The sequence below is a fragment of the Notamacropus eugenii genome, chromosome 2 (genome assembly GCF_028372415.1).
Source record: "Notamacropus eugenii isolate mMacEug1 chromosome 2, mMacEug1.pri_v2, whole genome shotgun sequence".
Classification (NCBI taxonomy): Eukaryota; Metazoa; Chordata; class Mammalia; order Diprotodontia; family Macropodidae; genus Notamacropus; species Notamacropus eugenii.
In genome coordinates, this window is record NC_092873.1 from 276,512,070 (window position 1) to 276,527,951 (window position 15,882).

Consider the following 15,882-nt stretch of genomic DNA (forward strand, 5'->3'; position numbering starts at 1 on the left):
ACATGTTAAAATCAAGAAATCTAACAAAAGTTATTCCATTACTGATTTTTCCAGTCACTTTGATGTCCTGTGTTAATTGTCATTTATAGCTGGTTGGGGGAAAGGTCAAATAATTTCTGCTGTATAGGCAAGGGAATTTTAGCATTTTGTGACATGGCCTATCACGGCTATGTGTTTTCCTAATGCATAACTTAATCATTTCATTTCCTTGATCCAAAAAGTACAAGGTGTAAAAAGATCTAGCATCCTTTTCTTGCCCTTTTTCACTGTTCCACTTCATGTAGGTCTGTTCCAACCAAACCACTCTTTTCTGATCTCCTAACTTCATGCCACCTCCCATGCTAGACTGTGACCCCTTTTTCCCAGTTCAGATACACACCTACCTTTTATGCTTAAGAATATGTGTTTGTGTGTTATTTTCTCCCTCTACTTTCCACTGTGAGATCCATGAAGCCAGGGGCTAGCTTTCACCTTTTATCTATAAATTTATTTTATCTAAAAATTAATGTTTGTGAAATGATCATTTAATCTGAGGACTATAATTGCAGCATAGAAATGTTGTATTGCCAATAGGAAAAAAATGCTAAAGGGTGTGTGTTCTTTACCCTTTAGGGGTCGTCCAAGGCATGATAACAGGAATTCGAGGATTATGTAATGGATTGGGACCAGCTCTTTATGGATTTATATTCTACATATTCCACGTGGAACTGAATGAACTACAGATAACAGAAACAGATTTAGGAACAAACCAAGGCCCTCAGCACCACACCCAGGAGGTATTTTCTTCTTCTGATTCACTCTAATAAAAGATTTCATTAGGCTGCACTAAAGGACATACTAGAAGAGATTATTTTATTAAGTCCCTGTGTCTTCCTTTAGTGATCAAATAGGATAAAATATTAGAAAGTCAGTCATTATTAAAAGCTACTTATTAGAACAGATTTTCTACCAAATAGATTATTTTAATACATTCTAAATAAAACCAACTAGCTACATATAAGATTGAGTTTTATTAGTAGAAAGCCATTTGAGCTATCTTTTTATCTATACATTTCATCACGTGCATTGAAAGACAGGTTGTGACTTCAGCCAATATGAATAGTCTCCAAGTTTCCTCCCACTTGATAAGTGAGTTTTAGATTTACCTGAGTGTTCAGATGATTTAAGTAAAAAGTTAATTTTGCTGTAGGTAGAAAAATAACATGTACAGGTTTTTAGTTCAGGGTATAAATATTATAAACCTAAGAAGATAGGAGTATACTTACTTATTCTTTTTATTTAAACACTACTTTTCAAAGCTGTTATGCTTGATCTCCAAACAGGGAAACTCTATAGTCAGTTTAAGAAATATTTACATTCCTTTGCCTGCTTTGGACTTTTGGAGATTTGATTTGATGTCCTCCTGCATTTAGAATAAATAATAATATGGATCCTTCTCCCTTACCCTCTCCCTTCAACTTTCCTCCCCAAGACTTTTTTTTTAGCTGTTTCTCTTATTTGAAACAGATGGCATTTCTTTGGTACTCACAAAATACCTAAAGGTATACCAAAAATCCCACTTTCAGATATAATACTGGATGAAAAATAAAATCGAGGAAGGTTTAGTGACATTTTTATCTCCTTACATTTTTTTCAAGTCCGAAATCTATAAATTACAGCTCAACATTGCCCCCTCTCTTTCAGGCAAGGATTTTATGATAATTATCAGAAAATACTTCCATCATATTACCACTCAAAGTGAAACTTAAGAAGAATGGCAGAGAGAAAGAAACCATGTCCTTAAAACAGACCAGAAATAGCAACTCCCTTATTTATGAACAGATGAGACTTTATTTGCAAAATCCTAATTGTTTTTTTCTTTCCCCAGAATTCCATCATTCCTGGCCCTCCATTTCTCTTTGGAGCCTGTTCTGTTCTCCTGGCTCTACTTGTTGCCTTGTTTATCCCAGAGCATACCAACTTAAATGTAAGAGCTGGCAGCTGGAAAAAACACTGTGGTGGTCATAGCCATCCTCATAGTCCACAGGCTCCTGGGGAAGCCAAAGAACCATTGCTCCAGGACACAAATGTATGATGAGAGACACTGGGAAAAAATTTGTCAGATCCTAGTTCTTGGTTTTTCACCTGAAGTTCTGGATGCATATTCCATTTTCATCTAAATTTCATTTTTCAGTTGTCCAAGAAACTTAACTGCATGAAGAAAGAACAATTCTCCAAAGATGACAAAAAAAGTCTTCTTTCACACCAATCTTTTGCCACTAAACTTTATTATAAAGCCTTAAAGTTTAGTTCTGGGAAAAAGGAAAAAGTTAGCTGTGAATAATCTCCATGGCATATATATGCCTTTGCATCCATTTCCTTAAGGTGTTGAGCTTTAATTCTATTTATGCTGAGTCTCAGTGAGACACTAGTAGGTAGCATAGTTGTAGACCCAGTTATTTTAATGCTGTAAAATCTTGGGTTGAGTAATTCAAAGCCTTATGCACTAAGTAAGGAAAAGGCAAAACATTTTGCATTTTTTACTTTTTTTAATTTTATTTTTTACTAAATACAGAATCATGTTTTAAGCTTGCTTGCAGAACAGTAATTTTTAAAGAAATATTATAAGTGCATTGGGGGGAGGTGGGGCATTATATGAAATAGTTCTCAGACCATTTGGTATTTAAGTGGGTGGGTGTTTAGAGTCTCCAAGACTTTACTGGCTCAAGCACAGCTTTCCAAAAATAGTTTTCATATACCACTGTTGTTTTGATGTTTGCATAATCACAAGGACCTCAACACTTGAATACTGAAACTATAAATTATACAATAAACTGATAGTCTTGAAAATGTCAATGTGATATCTTTGTACAGATATAGTGGCCTTTCAGGATTGTCATAGTAACACTTTACAAAGCTAATGCTTGTCCTAAATTTTCAGGACCCTAGAAGAGAGCTTTATATAATAATTACTGATGTGAATTTCTCTAAAGTGTATATTTTTGTGTCCAGTTATATTATTTAAGAAATGTTACTTTGTATAAATTGTGTATAAAATATTGTATAGTTTAAAATGTTTTTCTTGTCTGTGCTTATTGCTTACTTCTTAAAACTTAAAACTCTGGCCATGATTTGGCCAGAATAATTAAGAGGATGTAGGAGAGAGTGTAAATATACCGTTAATAAGTTTACAATTAACAGCTGTAGTGTGTGTGCATATACATAAGTACACATATACCATATGCATGTATTTTGTACTATAAGGTTTTCTCTTCATAGAATATATGTATGTTACATACTCTGTACACACACATATACATTAACGATGTTTTTTAAATTCTGATTTATTCTGAGTTTTCAGTGTTCATTTCCACAAGATTTTGAGTTCCAAATTTTCTCCCTCTCTCTCCCCTCTGCCCACCCCAAGACAGCATGCATTCGGATTACCCCTCCCCCCAATCTGCCCTCCCTTCTATCACAACCCACCTTTCTCTTATCCCCATCCCCTCTATTTTCTTGGAGGACAAGATAGATTTCTATACCCCATTGCCTGTATATCTTATTTCCCAGTTGCACACAAAAACAATTCTCAACATTTGTTCCTAAAACTTTGAATTCCAATTCCTCTTCCTTCCTCCCTCCCCACCCATCCCCACTGAGAAGGCAAGCAATTCAATGTTATACATGTGTGATTATGCAAAAAACTTGCATAAAAGTCATGTTGTGAAAGACTAACTATATTTCCCTCCATCCTTTCCTGCCCCCCATTTATTCTATTCTTTTGACCCTATCCCTCCTCAAAAGTATTTACTTCTAATTATACCCTCCTCCCATTTGCCCTCCCTTCTAGCATCCTCCCAATCCCCGCTTATCCCCTTCTCCTCTACTTTCCTGTAATGTAAGAGATAGAATTTCATACCAAATTGAGTCTGCATGTTATTCCATCCTTAAGCCAAATGTGATGAGAGTAAGATTCACTTTTCTCCCCTCACCTCCCCTCTCTTCCCTTCCATTGAAAGTTTTTTCTTGCCTCTTTTCTGTGAGATAATTTGCTCCATTCTATTTTTCCCTTTCTCCTCCCAATATATTTTTCTCTCACCCCTTAATTGTATTTTTTTAGATATCACCCCTTCCTATTCAACTCATCCTGTACCCTCAAATACTGAGAAAAGTCTGAAGAGTTACAAATATTATCTTGCCATGTAGGAATGTAAACAGTTCAACTTTAGTAAGTCTCTTTTGATTTCTCATTCTTGGGTTTGAAAATCAAATTTTCTATTCAGCTCTGGTCTTTTCATCAAGAATGCTTGAAAGTCCTCTATTTCATTGAATGACCATTTTTTTCACCCTTAAGTATTATACTCAGTTTTGCTGGGTAGGTGATTCTTGGTTTTAATCGCAGGTCCCCTGACTTCGGGAATATCATATTCCAAGCACTTCAGTCCCTTAATGTAGAAGCTGCTATATCTTGTGTTATCCTGATTGTATTTCCACAATTGTTTCTTTCTGGCTGCTTGCAATATTTTCTCCTTGACCTGGGAACTCAGGAATTTGGCTGCAATATTCCTGGAGTTTCTCTTTTTGGATCTCTTTCAGGAGGTGATCAGTGGAGTCTTTCAATATTTATTTTGCCCTCTGGTTCTAGAATATCAGGGCTGTTTTCCTTGATAATTTAATGAAAGATGATGATGTCTAGGCTCTCTTTTTGATTATGGCTTTCAGGTAGTCCTATAATTTTATAATTGTCTCTCCTGGATCTATTTTCCAGGTCAGTTGTTTTTCCAATGAGATATTTCACATTGCCTACTATTTTTTCATTCCTTTGGTTTTGTTTTATAATTTCTTGATATTTCATAAAGTCATTAGCTTCCATCTGCTCCATTCTAGTCCTTAAGGAATTATTTTCTTCAGTGAGCTTTTGGATCTCCTTTTCCATCTGGCCAGTTCTGCTCTTTAGGGCATTCTTATCTTCACTGGCTTTTTGGATCTCTTTTGTCATTTGGGTTAGTCTATTTTTTACAGTGTTATTTTCCTCAGCATTTTTGGGGTCTCCTTTAGCAAGCAGTTGACTCATTTTTCATAATTGTCTTGTATCACTCTCATTTCTCTTCCCAATTTTTGCTCTACTTCTCTTACTTGATTTTCAGAATCCTTTTTGAGCTCTTCCATGGCCTGAGCCCAAGTCATATTTTTCTTGGAGGCTTTTGATGTAGGCGCTTTGACTTTGTTCTGTTTGCATCTTTTGGTCTTCCTTGTCACCAAAGTAGGATTCTATAGTCTGATTCTTTTTTCGGTTTTTGCGCATTTCCCCAGGCATTTACTTGACTTTTGAGCTCTTTGTCAAGGTAGATCTCTGCTTCCAGTGGGGGTGGGGGGTATACTATCACCTGCTTGATTACCCCTCGATCTGTGGGCCTAGAGCTCCAGAAACAATTGCTGTCTCTGCCCCTGCTATTGCTGTGGCTGCTGTGGGTTCCTCCACCCCTTTCCCTCTCTGCCACCCTGGGGCTAGACCTCTCCACACTCCCACACTGGTCCCACAGGCTTTTTCCACTGACCTTCCAATTTGTCCTTGGCGTTTTGGGGTCCTGAAGTCTGGAAACTGCTACAGGCATGAGAGATTCAGTCTTCCCAAGGCCTACTCAGGTCCCATCTGCCAGATTGGACTGCGCCCTGCCTCCTGCATGGCATGATAAGACACTTTCCAGTAACCTGCTGGCTGTCTTGGGCTGGAGATTTGCTTCACTCTGTTATTCTGTGGGTTCTGCAGCTCCAGAATTTGTTTACAGCCCCCCCCCCCCTTTTTTTTTTTTTTTTACAGGTATTTGGCAGGGCTTGGGGGCAGTGCTCTAGAAAGTGCATGTGGTTACTCCATCATCTTGGCTCTGCCCCAGTAACAACTGTTAAAAATACATATAATATACACACACATGCTGAAAACTTCCTAGTACAAATACAACCTCATTTCCTTTTAAAACCTTGCTTAGCCATTCTCAATAAACTTGGGACATACCAGTAACCAAAAACCATTTTAATATTTCATACATTAAATGTATAACACATTGATTATAAACAAATGTACAACTTTTACACTGCAAAACAACTGAAGAATTTAAGAGGTAGAACAGAATAAATAACCCATGGCAAATTCCCAGTAAGTAGTTCGTATGGTTTCTATTGTCAGATGTAAGAAAAAAGTAGGAGGAAAAAATGTTCTGGTAAATCTTACTAGGCTGCTTTCATATTTAGGGTTAATAAGGGGAAGGAAACGGTTAAATTGTCTTTATGATAATCAAAAGGTTGTCTAAACATGTACCCCAATTACCAACGTCCACATTCATTTTATAAATATGTACTGTACAATATTTACAAGAAAGGAAAGAACATTCTAAGGTTGCTTTCAAAAAGCTGCGTCATAATCCACATTTCATTCAAGTCACAGTAATCTAGTTATGTTACTACTATGGTATCTTTAAGATCATAAGATTGTAAGTGAAGCCTAACAGCTCAACAAAATAGACTCATAGGCATGAGAATTACACTTAGTTTTTTTTTAAAAGCATAATTAGTAAAGCTAAAATTTTTCTCGAAGGGGATGACACAGTTAACTATAATTTCCCCTGAATCTTAAATTAAGTAAGATTCAAAGTCCTAGAAAGGGCTTTAGAGCAAAATCACCTAAGATGCTAGCTAATTGTTTAAACTGTCACTTACTGATGCTGGCACTTAAATACTTCTAAATAATAAAACACAATCCTTCATGCTTTTAAGAATTAGAATTTGTCACAGTTATATATAAATTATCTGAGAAATGAACTGCATAGAGAAGAATGATGATGAAAATGAAGTTAGAGAAGGGAAAGGAATAATATAAATTACAGTCCCAAGACTTTTTTTTTTAAAGAAAATGGTTACCATTGCAAATATGCCTAGATACTTTGTGGCAATTAATAGTGCTCACAGTCTAGTACTGCAATTAAGTTTTCCACTGTTAACTTTTATTGGCTTATTAAACATTTATTTTAAAAGCTGAGGGAAAAAACTCATTTTCTAATGAGACTTCTAAGTTTTGTGTAGCTATTAACTTGGATAAAGGGCCACCTGATGAATACAGAAGGTCAAAAGTGTTTTGAAGTTACTCTGGTTAGATGACATTTCAGTCTAATCTGGTTGTTGGCTTTGAACATTGAGGAGAAGGTTTAAAAAAAAGTTATCTTACATCACTAGCGAGGTTTCAATGGGATCACGTGTTCATGAATCAACTACAAGAACTATTTTGCATAGCTGGCTAAACTCATAAGAATTACACTGATTTCTTAATTCTATCAAATATAACAATCTTTATATATATGTATATATAAAACTTTTTAAATATTCTATTTGAAAACCAGTAGACTACCAATATTTTAAAGAATTTTTCCTATTCAATTGCTAGTATTCCATGGGGGGAAACATTATTAGCACTCTTTGGTTTTATATTAAAATTGCTCTCACTTAAAAGGGTTATGGCCTTCCACATTTATTTCAATAAAATACATACAGCTACTACCCTCAAAAATGGTACCAAAGCTCCTTAATATAAAAAGGCACTAAACATTCCATTACCTGGGATATACAGATCAAGGTGAAAGTCCAAATTTAGTTCTTGCTTTCATAATATTTTCCACATATAGCCAAGGTAACATCTCTGTGAGATTACAACGCTAGTATCAGTAGTCACTTAAGTCAAAGGCAAAGTTATCTTATTCACAGTGGTTGTGTTTATGTTGTTATGTTAAGAGTTGATCTTCAACCAGAACCACTGCCATTCTCTCAATACTTCACAAAGCAAAACTGCAGGTTTTGTCACTGTCCAGGAAAATATGCTGAAGCTACAGAAGGAGGGAGCACTGCAGGTTTTGCTGAAGCTTGTAGGTTTGTTAAACAGCCATCCTTCTGATGTTCTGTAAGTAGTGGGAAACAAACCTTAGGTTTTAAATCATTATAAATCACTATAAAGAAACTCCAATTTAGAAATAATTGAGATGATCCTTACCTGGATTACTAAAGAGGTTTTGACTAAGCCCACGTAATGGAATGCTGTCTTCCCTTTTCTTCAAATATTTGGATTCCAGGCCCAAATTTTCACCACTTATCAAAGGGGGGAGAAAAAAAGTACTTAAATTTTTTTTCTTAAACAGATCATTTCTTAGTAAAATCCAATGAAGCTCAGTAACTAAAGTCTGAATTCTGTTGAAGTATGGTTTTAGATGAAGAAATGGTTTTTATGTGATAGGCTAGTAGACAATAGGAAGTAAATAATGAAAAAAAAAAACCTCAACAAGGATTAATACCACTTCCTACAAAAGATGAAACCAAGATAAGGAATCTACAAGGAGTTGACCAGTACCCAGTGAGCAAACACTTGATTAGACCAATTAGTAGACAGAAGCAGTAATGAAATTGTTGAGGCTGCTATACTGAACAAAAAGTGACAGAGGGAAAAACAAGCTTATTGAACACTGCTCATACTCACTGATTCCAAGTCAGAAGGGCCCTCAGGGCCTACTCATCCAGCTGGCACATTAAGAATCTCTGGTGCAACAGTATAACTGTACAGCTTTGGCTAGAAAGCCAAGCAAGTGAAGGAGAAGCCACTGCCTCCTTAGGCAATCAACTACAGAAAGGTGTTAGGAACCTTTTCCTTAGAGGAAGCTGAAATGTGCCACTTTTGTAACATCATTGCTGAGGGGCAAAGCAGAACAAATCCAGTCCTTCCACATGTCAGTCCCTCAAATATCTGAATACCATTATCACGTTCATCCGTCTTTTCCAGTCTACTACTGAGCCCAGGAGAAGTGATAAACACATACGGGGTAAACAGCTAGAAAATCAAATTGGTGAAAAACAACCCACAGCTGGGGATAGGACATGGATAATGATACCAGCAAAGAAGAGTGAAGAGTTGCCAAGAAAAATATGAGGAAAGCCAAGAAAAAGCTTCACAAGAATCCAGGAGACTATATCCAGGGAGGTGATAAATGAAATGCTACAGAAGTCAAGAGAAGTGTGCAATCCTGTAATGTGTAAAGGGGATCCTACTAATCCCCTCTGAACTCTCAAATTTTCCCCTTACTCAGCATTACCACTACCAGGTACATATCCCCAAAGAAATTTTTTTAAAAAGGGAAAGGACACATACAAAATATTTATAAATAAAGTACTTGTGTTAAATGAGTAAGCATTAAAATGCTTATCATTTGCATGAAACGCTGCTACAGCAAAACCATCCCTGCCCTCAAGAAGCTTGTTCTAACGGGAAAAACAACACATGTAAGTGTCAGCCACAAGTAAGATGAAAAGGATAGTCTCATAGTCCTTAGGATACAGTGGTCAAAGTAGATGCTAATGAATTTTGTCATTTCTACTGATAAAAAACCATACATTTCTCATAATGACTCATTTGATTTTACCAAGGACTTTCATAGTGAGAACTTTATTTTCCAGGTCTTCAGTAGAAGCTGATGCCAGGTCTCATCTCCATATGGGTGTCTTTCTAAGATGGTGGCTATAGGGCCTAGACTAGAAGTAAGGTCTGGGATGCTGCAACTCCCAGGCTTACCTGATCATTGGGTCAGTAGGAAGTGGAGACAAAGAAAATAGGGCCCTTCTCCATAGTGATAGATCACCTTAATAATGGCTGTAGAGCCTGCACTAGACACAGGGCCAGCAATCTTGGGGGCACTGCTCTTCCAAAAGCTTTTGAGTTTGGGCCCTGTGCCACCTCTGTAAGAGTCTGAGAATAAGTGGTGGTGGTCTGACTTGACTGGAACATGCTATCACCTGTCTTTCCTTCAGGATGCCTTACTGCTTCAGCTAGACTAGCCTGCCTACCCCGGTTAGTTTTTGTTATATCAAAGAGCTGGTTCTCCATCAATGGCTGAACAATTCATGGTATATGAATGTACTTTTACTTGACTACATTTATATTATAAAGGAGGGATTTTTTTTTTTTGATGAAGAGGAGGGGAGGTAAGGTAGTAAGGTTAGTAACAGCAATGCCAGAAAAAGAAAATGTTAATGGAACATTTTTTAAACTGTACAGAAGAGAAAAGAAGAAAGTTTAGAGAAAGAAAAAAACAAAGAAAAGCTTTGGAACAAATATGTTAAATCTATTACATATTTTTAAAAAACAAGCTATATAGAAAGATTCAAGTTTCATACACAATTCTCTTTTTCTGTTGTTTATGAAAATGCTTCATGTTTGTCATACTCAACCTAACAAAAAATTAAAGTCCTGGAAAAAGAAATATTCCTCCCTTCTCTCTTATTCTTCCTTATTCAAGAGCATTAGGTTCAGAAAATAAAAGTTCCCCTTGTTAGTGCCTCCATCTTTTGAAGGATGAAATCATAAAGTCAAGTCAAGCTAATCATTTTTGATTAGCTGCTTAGTTCTTGGCAAGAAAATCACCCATCACTAAATATCTCTCAATGTCATATTTGTGATTTATTTTCTCAACCTTAACCGCCCATACAGCAAAAAGGGACAAAAAAAATGGTATAGTCTGGGCACTGTATGGTACTCAAGAAATGGAAAAATAGCTAGACAAAGGACTGTCATCTCAGAAGGATCCTTGTGAAGAATTTGGATGGGCTCTGATCTGTACTAATGGAGGGTGTTCACATAGACAGGACAACAGAACCATTAAAATCATTTCCTTTATTCCTTTCCACCTTTTTTTTTTTATTCTCTGACCTTTTCAGCACCATGCCCCTACAGCCTTCTTACTCTGGAAGATGTCTCTGCCACTAGGCAATAGCAGCCTTTTCACAATATTCTTAGACTCCTGCTGCTTCTCCTAATGTAATAGGTGCTCACTTTGTGCCAGGCATCATGCTAAGCTAAGCACTGAGGATACAAAAAGAAGCAAGGCAATCCCTGCCCTCAAGGAGCTCACATGGCAATGGAAGACCACAGAAAAATAGCTGAAAAGGATGGGGAGAGAGGGATGCATAGTGAAGTCTTCATGGGAAATCTGAGGAAATTAGTTTCAGAACTGATTATATGTTACAGCATGATGAGTTTCAGAAGAGCATTAAGTGCAGGAAAGTAGCAGGATGGGAAATGATGGGCCTGTGTGACTCTTCCTCTGACTGCTCAGTTCCTACAACTTCCTTTTTAGAAAAGGGCCCAAACCAGTCATACTTACTCCTCTATTTTTCCGTACACAGCCTGCTCCTGACACTTTCAACTTTTTTCCACTTCTTCACCCAAAACACACACACACACACACACACACACACACACACGTGCGCATGCGCGCACATGGGTGTACATTTTTCAAGCTCCTCAAGGACTTCAGGACTGTCTTTTGCTTCTATTTGTATTTCCAGCACTTAGCAAGTGCCTGCATGAAGCAACAAATGCTTCCTGACCTAATCTTGAACAATGCCAGGAAAAAAAAAAACCAAGGTTTTCTTGCATTTCAGAAATCTCTCCAACATTTCATTAAACCAAAAATGCTGGGAACTATTTCCAGTTAATCTGTAATCAATAATTAACATTCAAAAGACAAATAGATTTACATCTATGTTCACAAACTCTTGCTGCAGTAAATCTAAAAAAACTTTAAAATATAACTACCAATATGCAATATTTTAATTACATAAAATAAAAAACCTTTACTTTTCTTTATCAGTTGAGCGAGGTATATTAATGGATCCTCCTGAAGGAACATCTCCCGAAGTATTTGTTTTTGCAAACTGCAAGTTAAACTGAACCTGGTAAAAGACAAAGCATTTCATAAATCTGAAGCTCTGAAATCTAATAGCATACTGCTACAGTTATTCTTCTCTGAGAAGATCCAACTACAGCTTGCTTTTACTAAAGCTTCCCCACGTCTTTTTATGGGGAAGGTTAAATTATAAAGTTATACTCCTTTTGTTCCTAAGCTACACATAAAAAGTGTGACTGTAAAGTAAGGAGATTTATTTAAAGCACCAGAATTATATGACAATAGTCATTAATAAAGCGTAACTAAACTCCAAGACGGTGTTATTAAATCCTGTTGTTAAATCTCTATCTCCCAATCACCCCTAGATATAAATTAGATGCTCAGTATGATCCAAGCTAGTTTCTAAGCCCCAGTGACATTAACTTCCAAGGATTAGGCTGCTGTCACCACCAGCTTCACTTACTGTGGGGGAACAAAATATAATCCCCATGAAACCAAAAGTCTTTGATTTATCCTTCTTCTCTAATATGGTTTGCCTGAAATATGTCAGGATTTCTACACAGTAAACATGATTTACTCCTCTGATTTTGACAGCTGAATTCTACAAATAAATTGTTGAGGTCAAAGGTAAGTAAAACCAATCAAGTCTTCTTTTATGGGTTTTACATGTTCACTTTTTTAGGTCTAAGGAGTACTCCAAGTTTTCCCCTACAAACCTAGCTGTTCTGTTCCTGGGTCATACTTCCAAAACAATTATTTCCTTATTACTTACTATTTTCTTCAAAAACATGTTTTTCTCCAGTTTCCCAATCCTTTCGCTGTTTCTATTTATCACTAGAGGTGAAAAGCATTATTTTAAAAATGTCTGGGTTAAGTTTCCTTTTAGAATGAACCACTTTCTACAACAAATATTACTTACTAGCCACCTTCAGTTGACCCCGCAGTATGGGACAGTGGTAAAAATACTGAAATTAGAGTCAGAAAACCTAGATTCAAATCCTGGCTGCACCACTTATCAGCAGTGTAAGCATGGATGTATAAATCACTTAAACACCTCTCAACCTGAATTTCTTCACTGGTGTACTATTACAGCTCCATTTATCTACCTACTGTGGGAGATAAAGTGCTTTGTAATCATAAAGAATTGCAATAATACCTCATTATGATTATTATTTTTAATGAACTAAGCCTGACTTTTTCATCATTTTCCTAGGACCTACAAGGTAAATGAATGCTGTTTTTTATAATATCACAAACAGCAAAGATAGATGTCTTAAAACAAAGAGGCAAATTTGACCTCAAAGGTATCAATGAGACATGGAAAGTGAAACCCATGACTAGAATATGAGTTCTGGATGGACATTTTATGTGGGGGGATAAAACCAAAATGATACATACAGGGGGTGAAATAGCACTGTTTATTTACTAAGCAGGCATATTAACATGAGGAAATCTAGGAACCAGAACTGAGAAAGAACACAAAAGGTGTTTCAGTGAAGATCAATGGAAGAAGGAACAAAAATAATTTTGTCACTGAAGCACACTATGGATTACCATGACAGAAAAAAGAAAGATGAGGCATTTAAAAACATCAAAATCCTAGCACAAAGCAGTAACACAGTATGATGGACTTGAATTATTTGGCTATCCACTAGGTTCCCTTTACCAAAACACAAGCCTTGTTTTAATTATCATTTCATTCTCTTTTTTTAAAGTAGAAGAACCAATAATAGCAACTTCAACTTCCAATTCAGATCTGTTTCTAATAACGGGGAAGAAATGGTTATAGAAATGATGGGAACGTTAAGGAAAAATGACTACTACCTCCTAAAATTTGTGATAGAAAAGATGAAAAGTAGGCATAATCTGACACATAATCTAGACTATGGAACAGCCGGTATCAAAGAGTTTAAAGAAAGGATAAGTACAATCCACAGGCTAAAATTTTACAGGGCAAGTAAATCCAAGAGGGCCCCCTTCTCTCTTTGGATGTTGGTGAAGGCCCTCATCACCTCACACTTGACTACTACAATAGTTGTTAATGGGTTGCCTGCCTCAAGTTTCTCCCTATTCCAGTTCATCTTCCATTAAGTCACCAAAGTGATTTTCCTAAATCAAAGGTTCTACCATGTCACTCTCCTAATCAATACACTCCAGTGGCTCCCTAACACCTCCATGATCAAATAACAAATCCTCTGCTTGGCTCTGAAAGCCTATGTAGCTTATTGTTTGCTTGTTGTCTCCCTCAGTAGACTGTACGTGCATTTCTCATCAGTGGCGACTGTCTTTTGCCTTTCTTTGTTTCCCCCTTGCACATAGTAGGTGCTTAATAATGCCCACTGACTTTTTCAAATATGAATTGAACTAGTCATTTAAGTTCCCTTTGGTTGTGAAATTTTGATTCTAGATCTTCTCTACCATCTTTAAACTTTATTGCTGTCAAAAATTAACATTTCATCCCTATGCTTCTTATAATATTTCAAGTGTATCACTAGCATATGTAACTTAAAATTTTAGTTTAAATAATTTATTTTTATTTGAAAAACCATACACAATTCAATTCATCACAGCCTGCTGCTATAGAATGAAACAAAGCCCAGCTCTGTTTACTGTTCTGCTGATGACAACCCACACAATAAAATCAATCACATCACTTTATGTTCACACTTTGTATATCCTTTGAGCAGGTGGTTCTAGTATATCTTGGTCACACCTTGGAAATTATGTTAAAGTTCCTGAGAAGCTGCATGTAAAACAAAAATGTACATAATGAATCAAAATTTTAAAGGTACATTTTGAAAGGAAAAATGATTTGATAATAATCTCTTAATCTTATTTACTAAGGAGCAGCTTTCCTTTGCCAATGTACAGTGAATATATTAATTTATCCCATTAACCTAGGCAACAGACTATTATTGTAACAGACACAAATATTGAAAGGATAAGTATATTTTTAAGTGTCACACAGTCAATTCCCATTACACTAAGAGTTCTCTTTACATGGGATATCTTATGCAGAAAGGTGTTATTAGACTTTAGAATTTTAGCAGCATTAACCAACTTCTAGTTATATAGTTTATCTTGGAGGAGGCTAAGAAGAACCATTTAAGTACTATTTAAAATATAAAAATGCTAGAGTCTTTAATTTTGTTTTGAATTAAACACAAATACCTCCATTTATAAGTGAAATAAAATGGCTACCTTTGGTCCAGAAACTGGATGAACAGTGCTTTTTGAAGCTACAGGATGAGGGAAGGTACTGCGGTAAGTAAATGTGGAAGAAACAGGATAGCCAATTGCACAGTTTGGAAGAGGTAGTCTGTTATCAAGCTAAAAAAAAAAACAAAAAACATGGAGGGGAAGAAAGTATCACTGAGTGAAAATGAAAGTTATAAATAGTATTACTTAATATTACTTACCAGTAAGCATCAGCAAGTTATGGAAATAATGGTTAGCATTTTAAAGTCCTTTAAAGTTTTGTAAGGTGCCTTCTTTACGTATATATAGTATGTCTCAGTGCAGTTTTAAGTTACTAAAGCTAAATAAGAATAGGAGGTAGGTGCAATACTTACTCCTATATTATAGATGAAGCAATTGAGGGCTCAGAGGTTAAGGAACTTGTCCTGGGTCACAAATGTATAAGGTAATATTAGAACTCAAGTCTTCCTCACTTCCAAGTCCAACACTTTACCCACCATGCCACTTCACTGACCCACAGAATACTAAGATACACAGTTGTTCACCTAACCCCCTGAAATCAAGTTACCTCAGCCCTATAGCCTAGCCTCATTTATCAGAGTCAACAAAGTCTGCCTCATCCTTGGTCCAGAAAAGCCCATAGACAGAAACTCAATACTTTATTGTAGGTAATTACATGAATTAACTGATTATCTTGTAACTGTAAATTTATATTGGTATTATTTCTACTAGACATTTATAGTTTAAGGTAACTTTTCTCTGTGGAATGAAATTATTTTCTGTTGTTTTTCCCTTGTTAATTTAAAATTTAACTTAAAATAAAGTAGTTTAAGTAACTTATTCTTAAAAGAACATATACTAACATCTAATTACCTAATCAAAATCATTTAACATGTCATCCTTCCCCCTGCCTTACTCTCCAACTCTATTCAAAGTCTAGCTTCAGACTTTCCTTCCAGGCTCCTTTCACGTTACTCCTTATAGACACTCC

The 15,882-nt window shown here is 36.1% G+C and overlaps 2 protein-coding genes across 8 annotated transcripts in view; one reads left to right on the forward strand and one right to left on the reverse strand.

Moving 5' to 3' along the window:
- Nucleotides 1-3,057, forward strand: part of MFSD14A (major facilitator superfamily domain containing 14A) — a 56,854-nt gene extending 53,797 nt beyond the window's left edge. For all 5 annotated transcript variants that reach the window (XM_072644111.1, XM_072644109.1, XM_072644110.1 and 2 more), the window contains 2 exons: nucleotides 613-776; nucleotides 1,868-3,057. In XM_072644111.1, coding sequence (XP_072500212.1) covers nucleotides 613-776; nucleotides 1,868-2,074 — 371 coding nt within the window. In that variant the 3' untranslated portion in view covers nucleotides 2,075-3,057. The remainder of the gene's footprint in view (nucleotides 1-612; nucleotides 777-1,867) is intronic.
- Nucleotides 3,058-5,995: 2,938 nt separating this feature from the next.
- The window catches only part of SASS6 (SAS-6 centriolar assembly protein), a 30,985-nt gene continuing 21,098 nt past the window's right edge, over nucleotides 5,996-15,882 (reverse strand). For 2 of the 3 annotated variants that reach the window (XM_072644104.1, XM_072644105.1), the window contains exons 14-17: nucleotides 14,895-15,023; nucleotides 11,645-11,739; nucleotides 8,015-8,109; nucleotides 5,996-7,922 (exon numbers count right to left, since the gene is read on the reverse strand). In XM_072644104.1, coding sequence (XP_072500205.1) covers nucleotides 7,825-7,922; nucleotides 8,015-8,109; nucleotides 11,645-11,739; nucleotides 14,895-15,023 — 417 coding nt within the window. In that variant the 3' untranslated portion in view covers nucleotides 5,996-7,824. The other variant, XM_072644106.1, reaches the window with a different exon arrangement.